General features: G+C 40.8%; 2 protein-coding genes and 1 pseudogene across 2 annotated transcripts; all 3 read left to right on the top strand.

Annotated features, from left to right (window-relative positions):
• Positions 1 to 1,139: 1,139 nt before the first annotated feature.
• Positions 1,140 to 7,029, top strand: LOC140937390 (uncharacterized). The gene is made up of 4 exons (XM_073386945.1): positions 1,140 to 1,506; positions 3,312 to 4,858; positions 5,991 to 6,093; positions 6,542 to 7,029. Exons 1-4 carry the CDS (start codon positions 1,233 to 1,235, stop codon positions 6,961 to 6,963), a joined length of 2,346 nt encoding a protein of 781 aa, XP_073243046.1. The 5' UTR covers positions 1,140 to 1,232; the 3' UTR covers positions 6,964 to 7,029.
• Positions 7,030 to 18,546: 11,517 nt separating this feature from the next.
• Positions 18,547 to 20,506, top strand: LOC140938361 (uncharacterized). Its single transcript, XM_073387848.1, has 2 exons — positions 18,547 to 19,162; positions 20,410 to 20,506. Exons 1-2 carry the CDS (start codon positions 18,633 to 18,635, stop codon positions 20,504 to 20,506), a joined length of 627 nt encoding a protein of 208 aa, XP_073243949.1. The 5' UTR covers positions 18,547 to 18,632.
• A 1,717-nt stretch (positions 20,507 to 22,223) lies between these two features.
• LOC140938362 (uncharacterized) overlaps positions 22,224 to 27,768 on the top strand; it is a 6,429-nt pseudogene continuing 884 nt past the window's right edge.

A 27,768-nucleotide genomic window follows, 5' to 3' on the forward strand; every position in this document is an offset into this window, starting at 1 on the left:
AAATGAATAATTCCGATTCAAAATGCGTTACAAACTATAGAGAATATAGATGATCAGGAAAGAACTTAACATCGTCTAGGATCTTCTAAAAAACAAAATCGACTATGAAAGTGGTGTTTTGTATTGCGATCAAGTAAGTCTTTCAAACATGTAATCAGTTAATGAAGACCAACTGCTGTGCCAAACAAAAGGTTCTTGTTTTTGTTCTTTTGTTACTCACTACCGCTGTTACTTATTTATTATGTTAATCCTTTTGGTCGAGAATCCAAGGTTTAATTCGTTTGATTGGCAATGCAAGGCTAAGGGAAACAGTGGGTAACTTAAGATTAGGTGTCCCTGTTTTTCTTGTTGCTTTTAATAGTCTGGGACCAGGAAAAAGGTAAGAAAGGAAGTGAAACAGCGGAAAAAGAATCGGCCGGCGAAGAGAGTCGAGCGGTGGACTGGAGAGGGGATTTTTTCGCCTTTTCCCGCCACCCGGTCCCGCCACTACGGAGCCTGGTCCCAGGCTAGTATTGCTTTTGTAAAGGAGCTACCGCTACCCTTTGTGCAAAAGTAGGCAAGTGGGGTGGGGAGCGCGTGATCCCATAGTAGCGCGACCCCCTTCCTCTTCCCTTTCGAAAGCCTGTCTCGCATGCTAGAGGCAGGTTAGCCAGCGTGTCGCGCGTTCGTAACCGGATTTAAAAAGATCTAAAAAGAGATCCAAGAGCGCCTGATTTCCACTTAAAACACCTGCCATGCAGGGGAGGTGTACCTAGAATGACTGATGTACATGTTAGGCCGATGTTAGGTCGAGAAAGTGAAGGTTACTAGACTAAACCGTACACTAGCGATTCAGAGTATTGTGTGTGACAGGCAATTTTCAACATTTCCGCTGTTGCCAATGATCCATGAAAAAAGAAGTGGCGATAACTTACTGGTTTTTACATCTGACATGAAAAAATTGCTAACTGGCGCTTAAGTTTGAGATCTAAATTCGCGATTTTTTTCCAGCAAAATGCAAAAAAAGTTGGTCATCTTTCCGCGAAATGAAACTGACCCGCGAAAGATTCTTCCAAGTCAACAAAAGCGAAATCAAAGGTCATGCCCAAGTAATGTCAGTGTGATTGCCTCGCAGAAATTCTTAGGGAAGAGAACGCGTGACGAAGCAAGCGAAGCCCCAGATCGTGGTCGGAGACAACGTGGCTTTTTATTTATATTAAGGATCGCGTTCAGTCTCTGTTGAATCACTGAGTATGGCGTCTGCTGCTGTGAGAAGTGGGCACTTGATGGCAGATTTCAATTACTTCTTACTCCAAATAGCCAATGAAATAAAAAGCGACGAATTGGCGGAGATGAAATTTCTATGCGATTTACCGAGAGGAAAACTTGAGCAAATCACAAACCCTACGGAGCTCTTAAACATCCTTAGTAAAAGCGATAAAATCAGACCGGGAGAAGTGATGTATTTGGTAACTCTACTGGAAAGAGCAGGTCTCGTTAAGCTTGCTGGGGAAGTCATGGAGCAAGGTAAGACGAGTAAATTATTATTTACTTTGAAACGACTTTCGTTGCTCGAGGTGATGTGGTCATGGAATGACTTGAATGTGGAGTTCCTTTATCTTATTTTATGTTGTAATGCTCGTTCTATTGTAACCCTCGCCTGTTTTTTTCAGTTAGAATACTTGATCACTGCATGCTCAATTCAAAAACTTATCCCTCAGTCCCCAACTCTGTGAGCGCCATAACCAATAAACGCACCGAAGCGGAAATGAAAGCGAAACTGTGTACGCTCATCCATGCATAGTAAACATTCTCGCGGTGTCGCGAGTACTCTGAGGTACTTTTTTCCAGTAGGGAACTCACTGTCGGGGACTACAAACGGGCCTTTGGGACTGCGGAAGTAGTCGTTTTTCAATCCCTAAGTTAATAATTTTTCGAGTAAAGGACCGTGGGACTACAGATTAAGTCGCTTTGCTCATTCACTTATAATACAAACTCCGATAATTCTTCTTCGACAAAAGGACTGTCGATGGCTCATCCGGGCTTAATACTAACTCAGTAACACCTGTGTTCTCCCAACACAAGTATCTCAAGCATGACATATATCTATCAAGAACTGTTTCTTTTTAATTTTCTCTTATTCGTGTGAATTGTACGCATAATTTATGACAAGTCGAAGGCGAAGGGCAAATTCCTTTTAGGCCTAGTTCAGACGCCGTACTCTTCATGTGCCGAACCTAACTGAATAAGTTCGACTTTGGAGCGACACTGGCGCGACATCTGATTCAGACGGCGTACCGTGTGTCGAACCTAAGTTAAGTTCGACAAAAGTTCGACAGACTCTGTCGAACTAAACGCTTTTGCCGCACCAAACGAAAACTGCCGTACCAAATTGATTCAGACGCCGCTCTTTTGCCGTACTTAATTCATCAGTTAGGTTCGGCACATGAGTGGAGCGGCGTCTGAAACAGGCCTTAGAACACCAGTGACCTACACTGGGAGAACAAAAAGGTCTATTAAAGGTTCATAGAGCTTCTTTTTCTAACGCCTGTTTGACGTTTTCAATGCAACTGTTCATTTCTTAGCCCTGAATGTTTTCTTGTAAATCATCTGGGTCGTGCCGGTAATTTTATATGTCTGTTATTGACGTTTTCCGGGAAGAGTATCTACCAGTAGTTTCTCGTCTTATTTCCGGACAATCTTTGGATTTGTTTTGCAACACGCGTGTTGATCAAAGAACAAGAAACCTGAAAGTCTGAAACAACATATTGCACCAGTTGTAGTTTATAAATTCGTTATGAGAGACTCTTTATAGTTAACTGAGGTTTTTAAAACGGTCAATGTATTTTGCTTGTCGATCGTACAAAGAGTTTTGTTCACCTAATTGCTGGTTTTTCGTGGACAACGTCTCTTTCGTTTCACAATTACAGAGAAGCTAAGGGACCTTTTCCGGCGTGAAGTTCGTTTGGTGTGGGTCTGAATATTATCAGTTTTGATACCTGATTTGATACGGTCTTTACCCCGAGGGGTCTTAACCTGGAGGAAAATCGCCTCGGCTAACCACGTTAAGCACCTAGGCTGCGTTTAAAGAAAGTAAACGCATCCCTGTACACGAGCAGTGGAGTAGGGACCAGTTACTCCGGATTTTTATGGATTTAATGAACTTTTTTAGTGGCATAAATTAACGCCAATGACGTCATGCATATCATTAAGATAGGATAACCCCGGTGTGCAGTTTGCATTCCGAGTCCGCATTCTCGTGGTTAGACTGCAGTCTTCCGTCTACATTCTGCAAATGTAACACTCAAATACAGTTTTTCTTTTTTCCCAAGGACAGTCGACTTCACTAGGATCTTATAGCTCCGACACAACACTTCCTCATAAAGAATCACATTTTACAGGCAGAGAAGCAGAGGTGCAAGAAATTGTTCAAAAACTTACCCAGGACCCGAATCCTTCACGCATCATCATTATTGTTGGCATCCCTGGGATGGGTAAGACGGAAGTTGCCATTCACGTCAGTCACTTACTTCAAGAGAAACACGAAAAGTCTGTTATATTCATTGAACAAAAACAAAAGCTCTCAGAAGTCTGCGGCGAAATCCTCCGTAAAATTAATCCTCTGGCTCCGAGACTCTCAGAGAGTCATGATATGGTATCGATAGCGAAAAGGCGACTTAAAGAGCTTGATGAGAAGAAAGTTATTGTATTAGACAATGTAGAAGGTATACAACAACAACAACAACAACAACAACAACAGCAACAACAACAACAACAAGGAGAGCAATTCGACGACTTTTTAGAATATGTAGGAAGACACGCACCTCGTGTTCAGCTGATCATCACCACTCGAATGGATGTGGATTTTCATTCTCTGAGCGTACATAAGGTGCTTCTAGACCGTCTGGACCCCGGTTCTTCTGCCAAATTACTTCAGGACTCAGTTCCAGACCAAAATGAACTGCACATTAAGGAACTCGGCGGGCTTTGTGGGATACCGCTGGTTCTTATCCAATTCGTATGCTTAATGAGAAACGGCTTCAGAGCGGAAACGTTGGTCAGACGTCTCAGAAAAAGTCCCATCCAACTTCTGAAGATCAATGCAAAAAAAGCTTACAATGATTTGTGTACATTCCTACTCTATCTTCCAAAAACCATAAAAGCAGACCTTGTTCGCCTTTCAATTTTTCCATTGGCGTTTTCCGTCGAAGACATGACGGTTCTCTTTGGTGACCTATCAGAGCCAGAGGATGTTAAGGCCAAGATGGTCGGGTACTCTCTTCTTCGAAGGATAAACGATACAACGGTGGTTTTGCATCCTTTGGTCCGCGAGTTCCTCAAAGCTGAGAGGAAACTTCTCAACATGGATGATGTTGGTAAAGAAGCACAGAAAAAGTTTAATCAGCATTATGTGGCACTGCTCCAATCCTTAAGTAAACAATTCATCACCAAGCAGAAGTCGAAAGAAGCTATTTCAACCTTTCGGGCAGAAAAAGCAAACATCCTGGAAATGTTCAAAAATTTCCTGCACTCCGAAATTGACCAGGAAGACACCGAGTTTTGCATAGACGTCGCTAACTCCACCATGGTTTTAGATTTCTTGGCCAAAGTTTTATCTCCACCCTTTAAGTGTGTAAAACTGTATGAAGACTGCTACCACATTGCCAAAGCATCTAATGACATGAGAAGACTTGCGGATTGTCTAACTTCCTTGGGATTTCTTGGCCTCTATAAAGAAGCTCACCGAGGGGTCAGCCAAGATACTCTTGAGAAGTTTCAGCGGGCCTATGAAATCCGGAAGAATTTGCCAAAGGAACAACAGCACTGTGAGACGCATGCACACACCATCTCCAAACTTGGGCTGTGTTACGCACTTCTGGTAAAAATACGAATATAATTAAGTTCTCTTTTTTAAGTGCCGTAAATGTTTAAAATAATATTACTTCCATTACATGACGTACAAGAGAAAAAAAATATTTTGATGCCAATGGGACAATACAAAAGGGGCCCTGAGGGGGTTTCTTCGAAGTACCCGCACCTTTTCGGATACTTTGTAGTTTTAAAGGAGCTGTGTCACGAAATTCAGCCAAATTAGGTAATTACAAAATGCCCGTTAAATTAAGAGAAACGTGAAAATAACCGCTTAAAACATTAAAGGAAGGTTAAAATAACACAAGAGATACAACAGATGCCACGAATGGTAAAAACTGAGGAAGATTGAAACGGATTGAAATGAGGATTTTTGAGGACTGTTCAGCCTAACAGTTTTTCAAAGTTGATCTCTACTGTCTCAACTTCAAAAATAATGCTCTGGAGACATATTTGTTTGTCTCGAATCTCTGATTTTGTCATTTCCATGTAATTTCCTTGCTTGCTTTAAGTTCCATAGCGATTGAGGGCGAGTAATTGGCAAAATTAAACAAAATGAACTGGACTGCTGTGACACAGCCCCTTAAACCAAAATTAAATCTCAATGCTGCCACTTTGTAACAGTTCATCATAAGACATCCGAAGAGAAAAACAGGCCATGATAAGCATGTCGTAGCATATTAAAAGTAAATGCCCGATTGAAATACTGGCCTTGGGGCATTCCACGGGTAGGCTTTATTTATTTATTATTTATTCCAAAAAGTAATAACAATAAATTGTGCGCAGGATCGCTGACTTTATTTCGCAACAGATTAAGGATTTTTTAAATATTAATTAATACGACTGCAAATAGTTTTAATTATGATATGCAAATGATGTTTTTATTCTACTTTTTAGGTTTTAGATTTTTCTGTCTGTATATAATGTTTTAGATTCTAGATTTTAACTTTTCATCATTTATTATGGGGAATCCTTTATATAGGGTTGACCTCTAGATATCCCCTTTCGAGATTTGTAACTTTAGTTTTTATTTCTTGAATAAAGTATTGTATTGTATTGTATTGAATAGCTTTCTAAGCCAAAAAAAATAGTCCTTGGATCCAATATATTTGTATGTTAAAATGTTTTTTTTCTTGTTATAGGGCAAAGGAGAACAAGGACGCGACCTAATACAAAAGGGTATTAATCTGAGGAAGGAGCTTGGAGTGGCTCTGTATGTAGCAGCAGGTTGTTGTGATCTTGGAAGTGAGTACCTAATTCATTCACTTTCTCTGTGAAAACTTAACTTTCCAATTTAATTTGTATTAATAAAACCATCATGTCATTACGATGGCACTTTTTTTTCTGGCTCGAACCAATGATTTAGAATTAGTTTAAATAATCAGTAACGGTCATGTTACTGTGTGCTGCAAAAATGTGATTAATCTGTATCCACTTATCCAGCTTTTGTGTCTATAAATGGAAGTTGTCGAGGTGCGGACGACTTGTAAAATACATAGACACTGGGCGAGTTAGGCAATTCAGTGAACCTCTCGTTTTTCGGTGCGCTCATAAATGCCTAAAGTAGGAACATTTTTATGTAAGTATAGTTTGGAGCTGACCAAACTATAAGTCTTTCGAACGCACTTGTGTTAAACACTAATTAAAATACATTTCGACGCCTTAAACGAGCTTTTTTTAAAACTTGTTTTAGACACCTATAGAGCGTGCGGGGACCATAAACAAGCAATAGACATCTGGAAAAGAGAAACTTTACCAGTCTATAAAGATGTGCTTGGTGACCACCCTTGGACAGCCTCGATCCTGCGATACATAGCCAGTTCGTACAGGTGTCTTGCGGAATCTGAATCTGCAGATTCTGGAATAGCTGATCAAGCTGAAATGTACAGCACAGAAGCTCTAGAATTGCGAATCAAGCTGCTAGGGGAACATCAGGATACCGCTCGATCCCATGTTGACCTTAGCGACATCTTCTACATTAAAAAAGATTTCAAGTCAGCTATGGAGCAGCTTGAAAAGGCCATTAAGATCCAGAAAGACGTTTTAGGCGAAGAACATGAGACCACGAAGAAAACAGTAGAGCAATTGAAGAAAGTACAGTCCATGGTAGAATGAAAGATATAGAGAATATAACATGGCCGCGCGGAGATACGAAATTTCTCTTCGAGTGTTGAAAAATATTTCACGCGTGAGCGCAGCGAACGAGTCAAATATTTTTTTCAACACGAGAAGAGAAATTTCGTATCTCGTCGCGGCCATGTAATGTTCTATTTATTCTATAAACACCAATGAACTACCAAACCATTTCACTTTAATAGTTTTTTGGTGAGAAAGGCGCGATTTATTATTAAGCCATAGCAACGGTGATATTTTCACATGTGAAGATAACATGTTATTTTCACATGTGAAGATATCAAGTTTTCGCGCGAAAGCTCACCTGGTATTTCATTGGTGTTTATATAATAAAGGGTCTTATTATCTGAGATGATGAGGTGATGTGACAAGTTTTACAAGCTGACATGGAAGCTTGGACCAAAGGCAAGCAAGGATTTGCGAGTTGTATCAGTTTAGGCCCCTTTTATATTTCCTTACAAAAGATGGTGCACCTTTTAAATGAGAAACAAAAAGTTAGCTCAGCTAGAAGAGTGACCGTCCAGCTGGGTCACCCTCCTAGCCAGGCCAACTTTTCTCCGTGTAAATATTTTGCTCTCCTAGCTGGGTAAACTCGGTCAAGGCCAGACAATCAGAGCATTCGCGAGCGCTGTTGCCCAGCCCGTGACAGATTTTCTCCATATAAATTAGGCCTTAAATATCCAGTGGTGGAGCTGCTCATTTAAAAGCGTTTTCTTATTCCGTGGGATTGACTACTAGTATTTTATTTTCTCCTTCATGGCATTCGAAGATATCTTTTTTTGGAATTTTCAAAAATCTGATCGCTCTCAGAAAGAGTGAATACGATCGAACCAGAGGGAATGACATTTTAAAAACTGCCAAAGGCCGGTCATTACCTATGACCTCGAATCTGGGAGGTTTACGGCATCATAACTCTCGACCTTCATCCCTGAAATTTCAACGCTTTTAGAAAAAAGTAGCAGAAAATGAAACTTGGCAGGTTTGCAACAAGTGATAAATTATCAACTAAGTTTTAAGTGTTAGGTGCTGTAGTTTTCTATCTTTGTGCGAATTTTAACAAAAAGTTAGCTCAGCTAGAAGAGTGACCGTCCAGCTGGGTCACCCTCCTAGCCAGGCCAACTTTTCTCCGTGTAAATATTTTGCTCTCCTAGCTGGGTAAACTCGGTCAAGGCCAGACAATCAGAGCATGCGCGAGCGCTATTGCCTAGCCCGTGACAGATTTTCTCCATATAAATTAGGCCTTAAATATCCAGTGGTGGAGCTGCTGATTTAAAAACGTTTTCTTATTCCGTAGCTAAGCGTATGTGCATACACCCTGCTAGCAGAGCCTTTCTTCCACTTACGCTCGGTTTTAGCGTTCAGTCAACTCTCTCTAGGGCGGACACCTTTGGTACCGGTACCAAGTGTCCATCTTATAGCGAGTCAAATAAAGGGAGTAAAGAAAGGCGGGGACCAACTCTAGGTGTCCGTTTTTCAAAGGTGTCCGTTAAGAGAGAGTAGACAGTACTCGAAAGACACTGCATGAATAGAGTAAGACCTTTGTTGAGCAGGTGTTTCTTGTTGTCGGGATATAGTACTTGACCAAGGTTTTACAGTTATGCACTTGTAACAGCGGACGCATTTATAACCATCCCTATATGAATAGACGAATGCTTGCACTCGAAAAACCATTGTGACGAAATACAACATTGACTAGTCCATTAGGTCGGGCTTCGGTAACTTCAAAGGTTTGACGCGATGAAGGCAGGGGCTCCTTTTGTCCTCCTCACTCAAGAAGACAAAAAATAGCTCTTCTCGCAGGGTGATATGCCCAACAAATGAACAGTTACTGAAACTTAGCACGCCATTCACGTTTCCCGGTCGAAAACCAATCAACTGCTGCATTTTTCCACTTAACTAGAGACTGAGAATTTGTTTCCCATTGACGTCGAAAGGCGGACGAGTCTAAGAAATAAAAATTGCCAAAACAGGGACCGCGGAGGGGGAGGGGCTGGTAGGGCCGCGGCCCCACCACTTTTTTACGCCCCCGCCCCCACTTTTTGAGCTAAAAAAAAAATTATTAAAATAAAAAAAAGACTTGAAACAAGTTTTTTCCGTCTATATTCCGCTATATTCTCTGTATTTTCTTTAATTTCAAACACCAGGCATTTTGTGGGGCTCCTGTGCTTTTCGCGGTAATTGTGCTCTGGGGCCGACTTGCCCCTTGATCAAACGCCATGCCTTGGCCACCCCTTCGCTTCTTTCGGCAGCGTGTTTTGTACTTCCAGCTCCGGCAGAGTTTTTTATCAGTTTTATCAGACGAAATGAAGAAAATTACTAGCTTTTTCAAGCCAAACGAAGGTGAGTAGTTGTTTTGAGTTAATAAAAGTTTTATCTTTTGTCAGTTTCTCCTTTCGAATCAATGAAATATTCGATGGCAAGAAGAATTATATTACTTGAACAGTGAGCGGCCATAGTTAGAAATTTTTCAGATCACTTCAGTGTAGTATTTTCTATACTAAAATTGTAATCGCGTCTTTTCTTGCATTGAATCTGAACTGACCGTGTATGTTGGCCGACCTATAAAGAGCAACAAATACACTGGATAAAGTATGCAAAGTCACGCGACAGAAACAAATCAAATACTATGATTTTATTCCTTTTTTCGATTTTCAATATGAAAAAATTATTTTCAATTGTCAGCCCTGCCACTTTTCACCTTGCTCCGCGGTCCCTGCTTTGTGTGGGAAACCAATCGAATGCTAAACTGAAAGAGGTTTGTTTTTGCTAACAAACTATGCAAAGAACATTTGGGAAATTTGAAGTAGGTGTACGCGCTTGGCTTGGTGTAGGATGAGCCCACCACATTTCAAAACGTTCCGCCCCCTCTGTCCATTGATACAGCACCATACTTTCATTAGAACGCGGCGGGATGTCTAGAGATCAGCCACAGGTCCAACCTCCTACCCAGGGTTCTCTCTCTTGGTTCGAGAAAGAACTCTGGTTGCGACTGGTCACATGGAAAAATGTGTCCATAAATTGCGCAGCGTTGGTAGGTCTTCCCTTAAGACCCCCTATCTGGGGTAGGGAGAAAATTCTAGCTTCAAAATGACACTTGAGTTTGTTTACTTCTAGTTACGATAAGTTGACGTAGTACGATCAGCTTTGTAAAATTCAAAATGTCTAGTTACGATAACGTTATTTTGAAGGCAAAATAGATTATTGCTTAGAGAGTTTGTACTTGAAAAAAGATTCGCTCGCCGTCCTGCCAACAGGATACGGAAAAACTTGCTCGATTTGCACGTGCAAAATCAGCTTTTCGTAAATTTGTCTACTCCACACGTGCAGTTTAGAAAAGGAAAAGATAATGCAACACCACCCAGACGGCCGTTTAAAAGATTATATTTGTTATTTTCCGATTTGGTTAATTTATCAGCTGGTGCACGATATACCAAGTAAATAGCCAACCTCTTTCCCAGCGGTCTCTTGCATTATGCAATACTATTTTTTCGGGAGTTGTTGACATTTTCAAATACCCGCGCCATCCGAGCTGATAATAAACGAGGCTGTAAATTCCTCCCGGCCTCCGACATAGTAAATTTTGTCATAGCGACAATTATTTACTCTTCTTTTCCTCTCTTATTTTTGGCTCCCAGATTTTGGGAGCCACGTGTCCGCCCGTGTCCAGGTTCGATTGTGTTCGATTACCGAACTTAATCGAACTCAATCGTTCGATTAAGTTCGATTAAGTTTGATTATCAAACTGTCCGAATGTTTGCGTCGGGTTAACACGCTGTAAAAACGCGTTAAAAAAATGACGCATATTTATGCCATTCAATGTCTTCACAAAATTTGATATCTCGAAATGGGGAGTTGACACCTTTTCAACAGTAGTGCAGCGCGAAAAAAAGCAAAAACAACAACAACAACAGACAAACAAACAAAACAACTTCAATTTTGCACTTTCACGGGGTCGGGGAATGCCTAGTCAACCAGCTATCTTAGGTATCCCGCGAGTGTCCCTCCCCCCGGGTACCCATAACACATTTTCACTGGTGATTTAAGGGAGAATGGGGATACCCTTAAAAAACCTAAGATATGGGTGCTCAATTCAGTGCACTATGGCAGCGCCTTATTAGTAGTCCATGGTACTTAGCCTGTGTACAGCCGCCCCTCCCCTGACAAAATATTAGCGGAGCTCCACCCGCGCGCAAAGCGCACGGGGGCGGAGCCCCATAGCTAAGGAAATGTGGTAATCTACCTATCCCAGAATATTTGGTAATCACGTGACGGTACACCGAGCGAGCGATCGAGCGAGCGACCGTCCGTCTGCACCACAGGCATACCAATGTAAAATAACTCAATCAACAGGTATGGGAACCCAAATGCAACTCAAGGTTTTATTTGGAAGGAAATCACATGGCCGCCCGGACTTTTTTAAAGAAGAAAGTCGTGTCTTTTTCGGCGTTATTTTTTATGTGTACACTAACGTGGATGACAGAGAAAGAGCTAGAGCGAGTTACTGAAAATTCGTGGGAAGAAAAACATGGAAATTCAAAGCGGCGGTGAGAAAATGAGAAATGCTAGCGGCCAGCAAGGTGAAAATGAGCGGCAGTGAAAAATAAAAGCGAACATGAACCCTGGAAAGAAAATATTGGGTAAGCACATTCGACAATTTCTCCATAAAAATATTGTGTAACTAGGAAGTTTGACGTTGCTGCGTTGTAGTCGTGCAAAACAACGGCAAGGGAAAGACAAAAAAGTGTGCTGCACGTGCAATTTGTTTTTTTGCTAATTAGATCCATTAGTCTTGAAGCCATTTTCATTGCCGTCCTCCGTTTAGCATTACACGATTTAATTTTAATTGTTTACACGTATATAGTAAATCGAACGTTCGAAAATCGAACTCAATCGAACTCAATCCGTGGATTGAGTTCGATTGAGTTCGGCAATCGAACGAAATCGAACACCACACTTTCAGTGAGTTCGATTTCCGAACAAATCGAATTCAATCGAACAAATCGAACTCAATCGAACTCAATCCGTCTGATTGTGTTCGATTGAGTTCGGAAACCGAACTCAATCGAACACAATTAAATGGATTTCGTTCGATTGGCTCTGGTGAACCTATACAAAGCAAGCCCAAAGCAAGCCCGTCAAAGCAAGTTTTTCTTGCGCTTTTTTTACTGTTTATTCAATAACACACATTTATATATATTCGCGAATCCCTTACAAACATCTTCACTTACCACGTTATCGAAACATTTACAGGCCACAGGGAAGCAACCAGTTCACGTTGAAGGTGACCTAATTGTCCGCGCTCGTTTGCAATTCGGAAGGCACGGCCTTTCTCGCCTATTTTCTTTAAAACCCTGAAAACTTCGCCATCCTTGACGTCAAAGCGGCATTCCTGGTAGCCTTTGACTATACATGTGAAGCTTACGATCCACAACGCATCTGAAGCCATTTCTGCGGAATTTCTTCGTTTACGAAAAACACCTGCGCTACACTCAGGGCTGAAGTAACTCGAGCTTCTAAGATCTGGTAATGGATTTTCAACGTCTGTTTTACATAAATCACGAGTTCGAAAATCGAACGTTCGATTGGGTTCGATTGATTTTTTTTCTTTTCGGTGAGTTCGATTTCGTTCGATTGCCGAACTCAATCGAACTCAATCCACCGATTGAGTTCGATTGAGATCGATTGGGTTCGATTGAAATTTAGTTCGATTGGGTTCGATTTACTATGCCGGGTATTAACCAGAGCTTCGCTTTTAGCCCGGCTAAATCTATATATTAGTCCTCGAGAATGACACGTATTTGTTTGTTTTAGCCTGGCTACGCCCTTGATGAAAGATGTGATGTGATTGGTAGATTAGGCTGAGCTTAATGATCTGTATTCAATTTGCACAGTGTCGCATCTCACAGTAGTACTTTGTGGAGACCCATACGGCTGGTACGTTAGTAGAGTACGCAAAGCCATCGAAAACCATTTACTTGCACAATACGTACGTGTGTAAAAGCGTTAACAGCTGTTCCATCAAAGAACGCGTGTTGCCAAGAATTTGGAATCACATGAGTCACTCCAACGGCTCTCAAATGTGCTTAATGTAAATTATCGATTTCCTGCTTGTGCTGAAGTCCCTCAATTCCTCGTTAGCTGCTCAACGGATTAGAACTGTAGTTCTAGGTGGAAATTGAATTTTACGAGGTAAGTCATATCACAGTTTCGCTAAGAAATGCATTGTTCTCTCAAGCTTAATCCCTTACTAGAACGATTCGAGGCATTGAACTTTACAGCATCGGCGTAGTTGTCATAGCCCAGACAGCGTCCTATCGGGTTCATTTTTGAGAAATTTGCTAAATAGATATATTCGTACAACAATTTCACACTATTTCGCATATTATAATTTATATGAATCAGGTCGAAAAGTATGCTTAATTAATGTTTGGAGCTGTGTTATTTTCATCGATCAGAAACAGTACTTCCGCTAATTGTTAGTTGCCACAGGTTTTTATTACGCAGACTGCATACCGCACACTGCAGACTGCAGACCAAGTATAATATCCAGACTATGACTAAAACAGCCGTGAAAACCTTTCCGCTTTTCTAATTTACGAAAATTCTGTTTCTATGCATTGGCAGAATACCGTGAAGGTCTTAGGTTTAAATCAGCACTGAACAGTTCCATCACAAACAAACCAAAGGTCACCCAATCAGCCCATGCTATTGAATAAACTATTACGACTTTCAGTGTAACAAAGTATTTTGTTTTAACAGCATAGTGGTTTGCTTTAGGGCCTGTTTACAAGGAGAGAGGGTTACTCTTGTGCTAGACTTACCCTAGCAAGCGGGTTAAAGATAGCCCGGGTTTACAAGCAAAATTTCACAGATAGGGTTACACGACGTGTTTCGTCACATGTGACTGCATAAGAAAAAAAAAATCTTGGTAACGTCAGGAGCCCATCTCATAGGCTTCTGGTAAGGTCTACCCACCTAGTAAACACAGGGTTAACTCACCTGCCCGGAACAACTTTCCTCCGTCATTCGTGACAAGTAATCTTGACAATTTGAATGCTGAGCTAAATTATAAACATCGCACAATGTAAAGTATTTTCTGAACAAGATAACTATAATATTTTCCCGTTTTTTCGTGAATTTAGGTTGTTTTTCATAGTCAGGGTAACCTTAGCGCTAGGTTAACCCTACCTACCTTAAAAAAACACATCGCGTAAATTAAAAAAAAGAAAACAAATGTGCGAGTACTAGGGTTACCTTGCTTGGGTAACCCTCTCCCTCCTTGTAAAGAGGGCCTTAGAAAACAATCTACTTTTTTAATCAGTTAGGTTATTTGCACAAACATCAACAATAACCAAAACACCAATTATCAAGCTTGTAATTATGTATCTCAAGAAAATATCATGATGAACACATTATATTGTTGCTTGAATTCCATCTAGTGCTGCACTTACAATTCGTAATTAGCTACAGCTGTAATTAAGCTGACTAAACACCTTTGAACAGCAAATTTTCAGGCTTTTGAGTTGTGAATCTTCGTGTGTTTGCTCGCACTATGGAGTGGAACAGAAGAGAACGCGACCTTGTGGTAAAAATTACCCCAACATCACCTTGCGCACTTGCTACTAAAAAAGTACCGGAGACCACCATGCGCGCCTAGTTTCATCAAATTGCCAACGCTTCGCTTTCTACAAGATAGAGATAGTGTTCGCTATAGCCACTCCCGCTTCATATTCCATGTTTGTAAAGATTTCTATTGTAAACTAGAAACACGTTCAAGATCGCAAAAATCTTGCGAAACTGCAAAGGGTCAGCGGTGAAAATAAAGGGAAACAAGCCAAAGGGAAAAAATGTGACAAAAAACTAGACGGAAAAAAATTTGAAAAGAAAACGAATATAGCCACGCTGTGATTCGAACTCAATTTCAAGTCGTCATTCTTGCTGCAGTGCCGTTTTTCAGCCGCTTGTTGAGTGGAATGTTCCCGTGCTTGTCGTTCTTTTTCATTTGCCTCAGAAATTAGTCGCGATTCACCGATAGTAAGCATGGTTTGGCAGACGATGAATAAAGACGTCAGCCTTTCATGAAAAAAAAAAAAACATGATAGTGCACCACAGCATTTGGTATCATTCGCACCTGAAGTCATGCACCTTGGCGTCAACTGCGGACTACCAAGCCGATAAATAGAAATATTACCAACTTGAGTTTCTGCCTCCCTGAGCGACCCACGCGGCGACAAATTTATGAATTCGCTTCAAGGGGAATTAATTTTGAAATGAGGAGGAAAAGGTTATGACTGTTTTAAATCAAATTTATTATTATCAAACAATATTCTATTTCAACTTTCAGTATAACAAAAATGTATTTTATTTCAACAGTATCATAACGACGTTAAAAATGGACAACAGGAACAATAACAATTTAATTCTACACAAAAGAATGTCTAGCTATGTCTTATGTCCACTTTTTCAACTCTGATACTCTATATCCCTATTACTGTTAACATTCCAAAAGTACAAATCAAGCGAAGTTTCAAAAACGGGCAGGTTTTTTCACAACACGGCCGCTAGATGTCCTAACTTCTGGTTAAGGAGCACTAGGCTTTGTGTTTGCAGAAGAGGATACAGCTAACGTCACTCTACAAGGCTCCATAATCTGCGATGGTTGTCCTCATTCGGTATGCGAGGACCCTGAGCTTGGAGCTTTTGTCTTCGATGCTGGCTGTAGGTCCAAATCTTGTTCATCAGTCATCTCAGCTCTACCAGGACTGATCGCTGTACGTTTTTACGCACCACTTCGAAATTAAGGTGTCTGGATGACATAGTGACCGGGGAGTAGGGCTTCTCGCAATGCCTTTTCCAGACGTCTTCCCTCCCTTCCGTTGATCTAACTTTACACGAAATGAATCATATGGCTGTAGGTCGGGAAGGGGTCGCAATCCATGTCTCTTGTCGAAGTACTGACAGTATGCAGTTTTGGATTGCTCATCCTTTCTGGTAACTGCTTCAGGGCTCAGTAGAACCAGGTGCAACTAGAATTCCAGTGTAGGTAGGAGGGTGCGGATTTCTCTTCCCATCATCAACTGGCAATGGCTTACACCTGTGGATGTGTAAGGTGTAGCTCCATGAGGAGGAAGTGCAAAAAAGGATCACGCTGCTTCAGTATCTTCTTAGCGATGCTAACTCCACTTTCTGCTTCTCCATTTGCTTGTGGACAATAAGGGCTAGTGGAAGTATGTTTAAAGTCATACTCGTGGCTAAACTTGTAAAACTGAGTATCAGAATAAGTAGTAGACTTGAGGCTGTCCATCTTCTCAGTTGACACTGGTCGCACCATTTCAGTTGTATCCACATATGCTTTGACATCCTCTTCTCTGTCAGATGTCTCAGATGAGACATAGAAGAGCAATTCTGGAAAGAGTATCATCCAAACCAAGTTCCTTTCCTCGTGAATATTCAGCCCTTGGTTTAAATCTCATCAGGCCCATAAGAAGACGTTGACATGTTAGATGCACTTTATCCAGGTCTTGCTGATTGAACAGCGGTACCAACGGCCTATGATTAGTAATCACACAGAATGACTCGAGGCCACAAAGGTAACGAGAAAACTTCTCACATGCCCACACTGATGCTAAACACTACTTCTCTATCTGAGCTTACTTCTTCTCCGAATCGGTAAGGGTACGGGAGCCATGCTCTTGTAGAAGGATCATAACCCGTAGCTGCTAGCGTCGGTACTGACCACTGTTGGTTTGTTTACATCATAGAAGGCTGGTAAACGAACGTGGTAACTATTGCTCTGACCTTTTCAAAGGCTTCCATTGCCGGTGAGACCAATCCAGGCACTATTATCTTTCAGCAACTCGCTTATTGGGTTTTTTACATCTGACAGGTTTGGTAAGAATTTGCCGAGGTAATCAATCGTTCCGAACAGCTGGTGCATTTCTGATACATTCTTTGGTGCTGGAAGTTCCACGATAGCTTTAACCTTACCTGGATTGAGTTTCACTCCTTTTTCACTCATTACGTTTCCAAAGTAGCATATTTTAGGCTTATGGATTTCACCGTTCTTTTCATTAAGCTTCAGTCCAGACTCCGCGATGGTCTTAAAAACTCTCTGAAGGCTTAAATCATATTTTGAGTTTTGAGTTTTTGAGTTTTCAGTTTTCCCACGGATAATAGAATATCTGCCTCATCATGCATCATGGTACGGATAACTTGATCATTATGTTCGTCGATATTGAACTGAAACCACGGGAAAAGACAAAGAAAGAATACATAACATTGCTCCGGCTCGTCACTTTTCTTTCTCTTTTCAAAGGTTTATATACTCCTTCAGTCCTGAGATCAGAACAGACCTAATTAAAGTTCATTTTTTCTCTCGAGGTCTATTATTCAATCACTTACCCTGATAGCAGAGGCTTCTCATATTTCATACCCTAGTTAATATGGAGAAAAATGTTTCTCTATTAACGGGCTATATATTAAACGAAAAATGGCGTCGCAAAAGATCGCTGAGCAAATACTGGAAGCACACCTCTGCCGTGTCAATTACAGTAATCATTGCATTTTTAATTTCAAGCTGCAATTTTGTTTAAAAAGTGTTTTTTTGGGGGGGGGGGGCGGGGGGGGGGGGGGTTGTGCTAAGGCCCCCTTACGCCTGGGCGGGCCTTACTTAACTTCAGAGTCAACATTTTGACTCTGAAGACGACTACTGCACAGGTTGTCGAAACGTTAGTCACTGTCAACAACAGCCCTATTCAGGACTACGCTCACCCGCGGGACACAATCATGCTCCCCCTACTTATGACATGACTCCTGGGTTCAATCCTTTGACAGTTTTCAATTATTCATGACTCTTTGAATGTCAGCAGTGTTCAATTCTTAACTACTTATGAATTTCATTGATCATAGATTAGTTATGCCTTGCGTATATGTGGCATAACTTCCACCTACATGGGGCATTACTTTATTTCCGCTTTATTTGCTGAGCCTTCGTTTTTGATGTCACACTTACAGGCACAAACACAGTAGAAACACATGGCGGAAGAGGGTGCAGAAGCAGTAGCTGAAGTAACCAGTGAAATGGGTAAAACAGTTTTAAAGGAAGCAGCTAGGTCAGCCTTAGATCTGTCACTTAAATTGGGAGAGAACTTTAATCTTTCTCTTAAAATTGAGAACCCTTGGTTGGCCGCAATTGTCGGTGCGTTTGCATTAGGGGCTTTTTACATTCACCGGGGGGGGGCGGGGGGGGGTTGTGCTAAGGCCCCCTTACGCCTGGGCGGGCCTTACTTAACTTCAGAGTCAACATTTTGACTCTGAAGACGACTACTGCACAGGTTGTCGAAACGTTAGTCACTGTCAACAACAGCCCTATTCAGGACTACGCTCACCCGCGGGACACAATCATGCTCCCCCTACTTATGACATGACTCCTGGGTTCAATCCTTTGACAGTTTTCAATTATTCATGACTCTTTGAATGTCAGCAGTGTTCAATTCTTAACTACTTATGAATTTCATTGATCATAGATTAGTTATGCCTTGCGTATATGTGGCATAACTTCCACCTACATGGGGCATTACTTTATTTCCGCTTTATTTGCTGAGCCTTCGTTTTTGATGTCACACTTACAGGCACAAACACAGTAGAAACACATGGCGGAAGAGGGTGCAGAAGCAGTAGCTGAAGTAACCAGTGAAATGGGTAAAACAGTTTTAAAGGAAGCAGCTAGGTCAGCCTTAGATCTGTCACTTAAATTGGGAGAGAACTTTAATCTTTCTCTTAAAATTGAGAACCCTTGGTTGGCCGCAATTGTCGGTGCGTTTGCATTAGGGGCTTTTTACATTCACCGGAATTGTCATGCTCAGCCTGCAGAGAGAAATGCCGCTGAACGCGCATTAGAAAATCCTGAAGTACGTACACTTGTGGATGCAATAAGAAATGGCTTGGAGATAAACGGAGCTGGTGTGATTGACCCTGAGGTGATGCGAATAGAGAACGGTTCCATCCAAGTTGCATTGGTTTGCCACACAGAACAGAGTCTCTTGCTATTTCTGGATGACTTTGAGGCAGGCAAAGTAAAGGAAAGGTTAGAGAAAGAGTTTAGAATACTAGGATGTGAAGAGGAACTGAAAGTAACGATTAGCAATTTGGATGAAGTTCACAAGAGGTTAAATCAAACAAGGTAAGATGACAACAACAAGCACGTAACAAGATACCTTCTTGAATGTTATTAGCAGTGATTGAGATACCTACTTGCCACCTCACGATTTGACGGTCATCTGCCTAGATAAATTTTTCTGTTACCATGACTGGAACCATCCTTGCTTTGTACTCTCTTTCGACATAGCAATAACTGTTGTGTTGGTACTTACCGCGTGTGCTTTTGCTGCATCTTTAAAACTCTAACTTTATGTCATACATATTGTGTTTTTCAAAAAGAAGTTAAACAAAACGTCTGAATGGCTTGTATGTTAAATACTGTAAGATCATGATGGTATTTGCTGCAGGCTATTTACAGGTTGTCCCAAAGGTTCGTTCCTCTACTTTAAAAGTACGTAATGCAGTAGGTTTGAACTTCATAAAGAAATCGCTTAAACAGAAGTTGTCTTTCAATCTAATTAAATATTTCATACTTGTTGTGCCATCCTTTGATTAGAATGTTCGATTTGTGTACTTTCGCGCCAGAGGTGCGTGTGCGCGACTATTTTTTCCGGCCCCTTATTTTTTTTGTATTCTGTAGCCCGAATTGCTGGAACCCCCGCCCCCGCTTGTTTTTTTGTGAATAGCTCTCAAAACTGTCAGCAGATTGATTAAAAGCGAAAAACGGCGGCCCCTGAGTTTGGCCAAAAAAAAAAAACAAACAAACCTCTGCTCAGTCCACCAAGCAACGTTCAGCTCGTGTCAAATTTGTAAAGAAGTACAAAAGCCTCACTGTGAAAAGGGGCCGATATGATAACCTTTTGTGATGAATGGCCAAAATATATTCATTGAGCTGTCTAATCCAAAAAGTTATGTTGTTTGAGAGTGGAAGTACTTCCTGCATACCAGCTCAAAACGGATCATCTGGGGCTCTACACGCTACATGCCTTATCGCACTCCATGTCGCGATATGCCGGACCCTAGCCTCACACGTTCTTAGGGGTTCGTCTGGAGCGCGTGACGAGCCCCTAAGAACGTCTGCCTGGGAGGCTAGCCGGATACTGAACGTCTGAATACATGTACTTGATAAAGCAATTAACCTTTTGAGAAATTTCTTGTATAAATAAAGTTTTGATGAAACGTTCTAGCGCATGAAATAAGAGGAACGAACCTTCGGGACATCATGTATTTCTATTTTGCTATTTTAGGTGAACTTTAGTAAGAAACAAGTATTATCGAACAATTGGGAACAATCTTTTCTTTTTTTCTATCCTTTGGTGTTCAAACTAGGGTGGAAGATGCCGAAAACAAAGCTGGTGCTTTTGAAAACAGAACTGAGAAAGTCGAAAGTACTAGCACTGATTCAGGGAAAGGTATTCAATCTTAAATATGTTAATGATATTAGTTTACTGTACATATAAACTACTAAATATAACTCCTCTTGTACGCATTCCTTTGAGCAAAGAAAGGGCAAACATAGGTTGCTATCACGCTTAAAATCAACAATTAAAAGTGTTGAAAACAGATTTCAGGGGGGTGTTCGGGCGATGAAACAGAAGTTAGTGGCACAATGTTGCTGATGATACAAGCAGAGTTGCTTTTAGTGAACCTACTAGTGTGTCTAACGCACAGTTGGTGTTGAAAGCAAATTTCGAAGTTTAAGGGTGTTGTCACGTTTCCGGCAGTTATTGACTTTTAAAAGATGTGAACTATTCTTTTTTATTATATGCATACTGAGATATACTCAATGAAAAGCTTTGTCGTAAATTTTTATAGTAATTACGCAGACGAGTTCTAGTCAGATCAGAATCGCTTACGATTTCTTTTCATGTGTGAGAAAAATGGTACGTTCAATCAAAAGCCACATGGTTGTGTGAGTTTTGCGTCATAATACAGTCCTTCGCAGGCGCACTTTGCAACTTGCCACGCCCTTACTTCCTCGTTCAAAAGTGAAAAACATCCCGGAAAATGGAGCGGAATAGTTTCTTATAGTTCACTCTCGATGAAGAAAATTGTAGGGAGCCGGTAAAACAAAAGCAGAAGGGGGAAACAGCAACGAGACGTAAGCTAACGTTAAGTTGTACTTTTTATGGGAAATATTTTGTCTTCTGTTTATATTCAAACCGGCCCTTTACACATTTAGATTAAGTCAAATCAGAACTGAAGTCAAAACTCAGCCATCGCTGAGATCACGCTGCTTTAATTGAAGAGATTCTGACTGCGATCACCTACCTTCTTTGGGCGATCTAAATGAACTTAAGGAAACGAGGATTAACTAATTCCTCTTTTGCAGAGAATTTTCCCAGTGTCCTCGTGTAATTGTCAGTAAGTATTTTGGGGCCAGGGATAAACAAAGTCACACGTGAGACTACTGATCTAAAAAGTAAAAGGAAATGTCGCGGTTACAGAAGCAACTGTTGCAGGTGCGAAAAGAAAGCCTGAAAGAGATCAGAATTGTACGGGATTCAGGAACCCTTAACTTCTGTGATTCCGGTGCAGTCCGGCGCTATTCAAAATGATCCTTCTGCGTTCTCCCCATATCGAACTCCCATAGCAATGACTTGTCCGGGGTGGTTATGGAATCAGACTTCCTCTCAGAATTCGGCTGGGTTGTAACACTTGTTCTACCGTAACCCTTGCCTATACTTCTCGGCGGTACTAAATATACCTGACCACTGCATTTTAAAAAGCCTCTGCTGAAGTTCTCGTCAATCTTTAGTAAAATCAGTGAGGTGGAAACCAAGTGGAAATTTATATGCTCGGTATGCATATTGTTCGTTCTTTAACATATTCTTCGTTCTGTAACATCCAACAATGTAACATCTATATCTTCATTTAAAAATTTGTATTTCCGCATATTTGTGATATCATTTGCTTCCTAAAGTGAATGCTTCAAATTGTGCGCTTCGCGACTGTTGGGTTTATTTACGGGTGTACCTAGTTTCTTTCTTTACCTCTTTCTGAACGTTGCCATTCTCTTACTATTGTTGTTATTGTAGTTACCACTTGTTAGTTCAGTATACCTCTTACAGGAAAATTGAATAAATGATATTTATTTATTTGTTATTTTATATTTAGAAACGCCTGTCGGTTCATGCGCTCTTTCAGCATCTCTTGAATCGCCGAGTATGGCGTCTGCTGCTGCAACAAGTGGGTACTTGACGGCAGATTTCAATTACTTCTTACTCCAAATAGCCAATGAAATAAAAAGCGACGAATTGGCGGAGATGAAATTTCTATGCGATTTACCGAGAGGAAAACTTGAACAAATCACAAACCCAACGGAGCTCTTAAACATCCTTAGTAAAAGCGATAAAATCAGACCGGGAGAAGTGATGTATTTAGTAACTCTACTGGAAAGAGTAGGTCTCGTTAAGCTTGCTGGGGAAGTCATGGAGCAAGGTAAGACGAGTAAATTATTATTTACTTTGAAACGACGTTCGTTGCTCGAGGTGATGTGGTCATGAAATGACTTGAATGTGGAGTTCCTTTACCTTATTTTATGTTGTAATGCTCGTTCTATTGTAACCCTCGCCTGTTTTTTTCAGTTAGAATACTTGATCACTGCAAACTCAATTCAAAAACTTATCCCTCAGTCCCCAACTCTGTGAGCGCCATGACCACTAAACGCACCGAAGCGGAAATGAAAGCGAAACTGTGTACGCTCATCCATGCATAGTCAGCATAATCAACCTTCTTCGCGGTGTCGCGGCCACTCTGAGGTACTTTTTTTGAGTACGGAACTCACTGTCGAGGACTACAAACGGGCCTTTGGGACTGCGGAAGTAGTCGTTTTTCAAACCCTAAGTTAATAATTTTTTGAGTAGAGGACCGTGGGACTACAGATTAAGTCGCTTCACTCATTCACTTATAATATAAACTCCGATAATTCTTCTTCGACAAAAGGACTGTCGATGGTTCATCCGGGCTTAATACTACCTCAATAACACCTGTGTTCTCCCAACACAAGTATCTCAAGCATGACATATATCTTTCGAGAACTGTTTCTTTTTAATTTCCTCTTATTCGTGTGAATTGTACGCATAATTTATGACAAGTCGAAGGCGAAGGGCAATTTCCTTTTAGAACACCAGTGACCTACACTGGGAAAACAAAAAGGTCTATTAAAGGTTCATACAGCTTCTTTTTCTAACGCCTGTTTCACGTTTTCAATGCAACTGTTCATTTTTTTTTTTGTTAAGTAGAAGGAAAGTAAAGGCGTAAACAGGCACACGACCACCGCTGGACCATTGGAGGACTTGACTCATCAACATCCCTCCAAGCTAGCGTACCCTGCTTCGGTCCGAACAACTTCGTAAACGTTAAAACCATGCTGAAAAGAAAACACTGCTAGCAGGATAAGCTGGCAAGGTCTTCTAAAGTTCGGTTATTTCTTAGCCCTGATTGTTTTCTTGTAAATACGTCTGCGTCGTGCCGGTAATTTTATATGTCTTTTATTGACGTTTTCCGGGAAGAGTATCTACCGGTAGTTTCTCGTCCTGTTTCCGGACAATCTTTGGATTTGTTTTGCAACATGCGTGTTGATCACAGAACAAGAAACCTGAAAGTCTGAAACAACATATTGCACCAGTTGTAGTTTATAAATTCGTTATGAGAGACTCTTTATAGTTAACTGAGGTTTTTAAAACGGTCAATGTATTTTGCTTGTCGATCGCAAAGAGTTTAGTTCACCTAATTGCTGGTTTTTCGTGGACAACGTCTCTTTCGTTTCACAGTTACAGAGAAGCTAAGGGACCTTTTCCGGCGTGAAGTTCCTTTGGCGTGGGTCTGAAGATTATCAGTTTTGATACCTCTTTGAAACGGTCTTTACCCCGAGGGGTCTTAACCTGGAGGAAAGTCGCCTCGGCTAACCACGTTAAGCGCCTAGGCTGCGTTTGAAGAGAGTAAACGCATCCGTGTACATGAGTATTGGGGTAGGGACCAGTTACTCCGGATTTTTATGGATTTAATGAACTTTTTTAGTGGCATAAATTAACGCCAATGACGTCATGCATATCATTAAGATAGAATGATGTTATAGGCTATAACCCCGGTGTGCAGTTTGCATTCCGAGTCCGCAGTCTGTGGTTAGACTGCAGTCTTCCGTCTACATTTTGCAAACGTAACGCTGAAATACAGTTTTTCTTTAGGATCTTATAGCGCCGACACAACACTTCCTCATAAAGAATCACATTTTACAGGCAGAGAAGCAGAGGTGCAAGAAATTGTTCAAAAACTTACCCAGGACCCGAATCCTTCACGCATCATCATTATTGTTGGCATCCCTGGGATGGGTAAGACGGAAGTTGCCATTCACGTCAGTCACTTACTTCAAGAGAAACACGAAAAGTCTGTTATATTCATTGAACAAAAACAAAAGCTCTCAGAAGTCTGCAGCGAAATCCTCCGTAAAATTAATCCTCTGGCTCCGAGACTCTCAGAGAGTCATGATATGGTATCGATAGCGAAAAGGCGACTTAAAGAGCTTGATGTGAAGAAAGTTATTGTATTAGACAATGTAGAAGGTATACAACAACAACAAGGAGAGCAATTCGAAGACTTTTTAGAATATGTAGGAAGACACGCACCTCGTGTTCAGCTGATCATCACCACTCGAATGGATGTGGATTTTCGTTCTCTGAGCGTACATAAGGTGCTTCTAGACCGTCTGGACCCCGGTTCTTCTGCCAAATTACTTCAGGACTCAGTTCCAGACCAAAATGAACTGCACATTAAGGAACTCGGCGAGCTTTGTGGGATACCGCTGGTTCTTATCCAATTTGTATGCTTAATGAGAAACGGCTTCAGAGCGGAAACGTTGGTCAGACGTCTCAGAAAAAGTCCCATCCAACTTCTGAAGATCAATGCAAAAAAAGCTTGAATTGTGTACATTCCTACTCTATCTTCCAAAACCCATAAAAGCAGACCTTGTTCGCCTTTCAATTTTTCCATTGGCGTTTTCCGTCGAAGACATGACGGTTCTCTTTGGTGACCTATCAGAGCCAGAGGATGTTAAGGCCAAGATGGTGGGGTACTCTCTTCTTCGAAGGATAAACGATACAAAGGTGGTTTTGCATCCTTTGGTCCGCGAGTTTCTCAAAGCTGAGAGGAAACTTCTCAACATGGATGATGTTGGTAAAGAAGCACAGAAAAAGTTTAATCAGCATTATTTGGCACTGCTCGAATCCTTAAGTAAACAATTCATCACCAAGCAGAAGTCGAAAGAAGCTATTTCAACCTTTCGGGCAGAAAAAGCAAACATCCTGGAAATGTTCAAAAATTTCCTGCACTCCGAAATTGACCAGGAAGACACCGAGTTTTGCATAGATGTCGCTAACTCCACCATGGTTTTAGATTTCTTGGCCAAAGTTTTATCTCCACCCTTTAAGTGTGTAAAACTGTATGAAGACTGCTACCACATTGCCAAAGCATCTAATGACATGAGAAGACTTGCGGATTGTCTAACTTCCTTGGGATTTCTTGGCCTCTATAAAGAAGCTCCCCGAGGGGTCAGCCAAGATACTCTTGAGAAGTTTCAGCGGGCTTATGAAATCCGGAAGAATTTGCTAAAGGAACAACAGCACTGTGAGACGCATGCACACACCATCTCCAAACTTGGGCTGTGTTACGCACTTCTGGTAAAAATACGAATATAATTAAGTTCTCTTTTTTAAGTGCCGTAAATGTTTAAAATTTTATTACTTCCATTACGTGACGTACAAGAGAAAAAAAATATTTTGATGCCAATGGGACAATACAAAAAGGGCCTTGAGGGGGTTTCTTCGAAGTACCCGCACCTTTTCGGATACTTTGTAGTTTTAAAGGAGCTGTGTCACGAAATTCAGCCAAATTAGGTAATTACAAAATGCCCGTTAATTTAAGAGAAACGTGAAAGTAACCGCTTAAAACATTAAAGGAAGGTTAAAATAACACAAGAGATACAACAGATGCCACGGATGGGCAGAACTGAGGAAGATTGAAACGGATTGAAATGAGGATTTTTGAGGACTGTTCAGCCTAACAGTTTTTCAAAGTTGATCTCTACTGTTTGCAACTTCAAAAATAATGCTCTGGAGACATATTTGTTTGTCTCGAATCTCTGATTTTGTCATTTCCATGTAATTTCCTTGCTTGCTTTAAGTTCCATAGCGATTGAGGGCGAGAAATTGGCAAAATTAAACAAAATGAACTGGATTGCTGTGACACAGCCCCTTTAAACCAAAATTAAATCTCAATGCTGCCACTTTGTAACAGTTCATCATAAGACATCCGAAGAGAAAAACAGGCCATGATAAGCATGTCGTAGCATATTAAAAGTAAATGCCCGATTGAAATACTGGCCTTGGGGCATTCCACGGGTAGGCTTTATTTATTTATTATTTATTCCAAAAAGTAATAACAATAAATTGTGCGCAGGATCGCTGACTTTATTTCGCAACAGATTAAGGATTTTTTGAATATTAATTAATACGACTGCAAATAGTTTTAATTATGATATGCAAATGATGTTTTTATTCTAGTTTTTAGGTTTTAGATTTTTCTGTCTGTATATAATGTTTAAGATTCTAGATTTTAACTTTTCATCATTTATTATGGGGAATCCTTTATATAGGGTTGACCTCTAGATATCCCCTTTCGAGATTTGTAACTTTAGTTTTTATTTCTTGAATAAAGTATTGTATTGTATTGTATTGAATAGCTTTCTAAGCAAAAAAAAAATAGTCCTTGGATCCAAAATATCTGTATGTTAAAATGTTTTTTTGCTTGTTATAGGGCAAAGGAGAACAAGGACGCGACCTAATACAAAAGGGTATTAATCTGAGGAAGGAGCTTGGAGTGCCTCTGTATGTAGCAGCAGGTTGTTGTGATCTTGGAAGTGAGTACCTAATTCATTCACTTTCTCTGTGAAAACTTAACTTTCCAATTTAATTTGTATTAATAAAACCATCATGTCATTACGATGGCACTTTTTTTTCTGGCTCGAGCCAATAATTTAGGGTTAGTTCAAATAATCAGTAACGGTCATGTTACTGTGTGCTGCAAAAATGTGATTAATCTGTATCCACTTATCCAGCTTTTGTGTCTATAAAAATGGAAGTTGTCGAGGTGCGGACGACTTGTAAAATACATAGACACTGGGCGAGTTAGGCAATTCAGTGAACCTCTCGTTTTTCGGTGCGCTCATAAATGCCTAAAGTAGGAACATTTTTATGTAAGTATAGTTTGGAGCTGACCAAACTATAAGTCTTTCGAACGCACTTGTGTTAAACACTAATTAAAATACATTTCGACGCCTTAAACGAGCTTTTTTTAAAACTTGTTTTAGACGCCTATAGAGCGTGCGGGGACCATAAACAAGCAATAGACATCTGGAAAAGAGAAACTTTACCAGTCTATAAAGATGTACTTGGTGACCACCCTTGGACAGCCTCGATCCTGCGATACATAGCCAGTTCGTACAGGTGTCTTGCGGAATCTGAATCTGCAGATTCTGGAATTGCTGATCAAGCTGAAATGTACAGCACAGAAGCTCTAGAATTGCGAATCAAGCTGCTAGGGGAACATCAGGATACCGCTCGATCCCATGTTGACCTTAGCGACATCTTCTACATTAAAAAAGATTTCAAGTCAGCTATGGAGCAGCTTGAA

Source organism: Porites lutea, chromosome 5 (genome assembly GCF_958299795.1).
Source record: "Porites lutea chromosome 5, jaPorLute2.1, whole genome shotgun sequence".
NCBI lineage: Eukaryota > Metazoa > Cnidaria > Anthozoa > Scleractinia > Poritidae > Porites > Porites lutea.

Coding starts and splice junctions, on each gene's coding strand:
- LOC140937390 (XM_073386945.1), top strand. CDS start 1,233: ATGGCGTCTGCTGCTGTGAGAAGTGGGCACTTGATGGCAGATTTCAAT. Junction 1,507..3,311: donor TGGGGAAGTCATGGAGCAAG/GTAAGACGAGTA, acceptor TTTTTTCCCAAG/GACAGTCGACTTCACTAGGA. Junction 6,094..6,541: donor AGGTTGTTGTGATCTTGGAA/GTGAGTACCTAA, acceptor AACTTGTTTTAG/ACACCTATAGAGCGTGCGGG.
- LOC140938361 (XM_073387848.1), top strand. CDS start 18,633: ATGGCGGAAGAGGGTGCAGAAGCAGTAGCTGAAGTAACCAGTGAAATG. Junction 19,163..20,409: donor AAGAGGTTAAATCAAACAAG/GTAAGATGACAA, acceptor TGTTCAAACTAG/GGTGGAAGATGCCGAAAACA.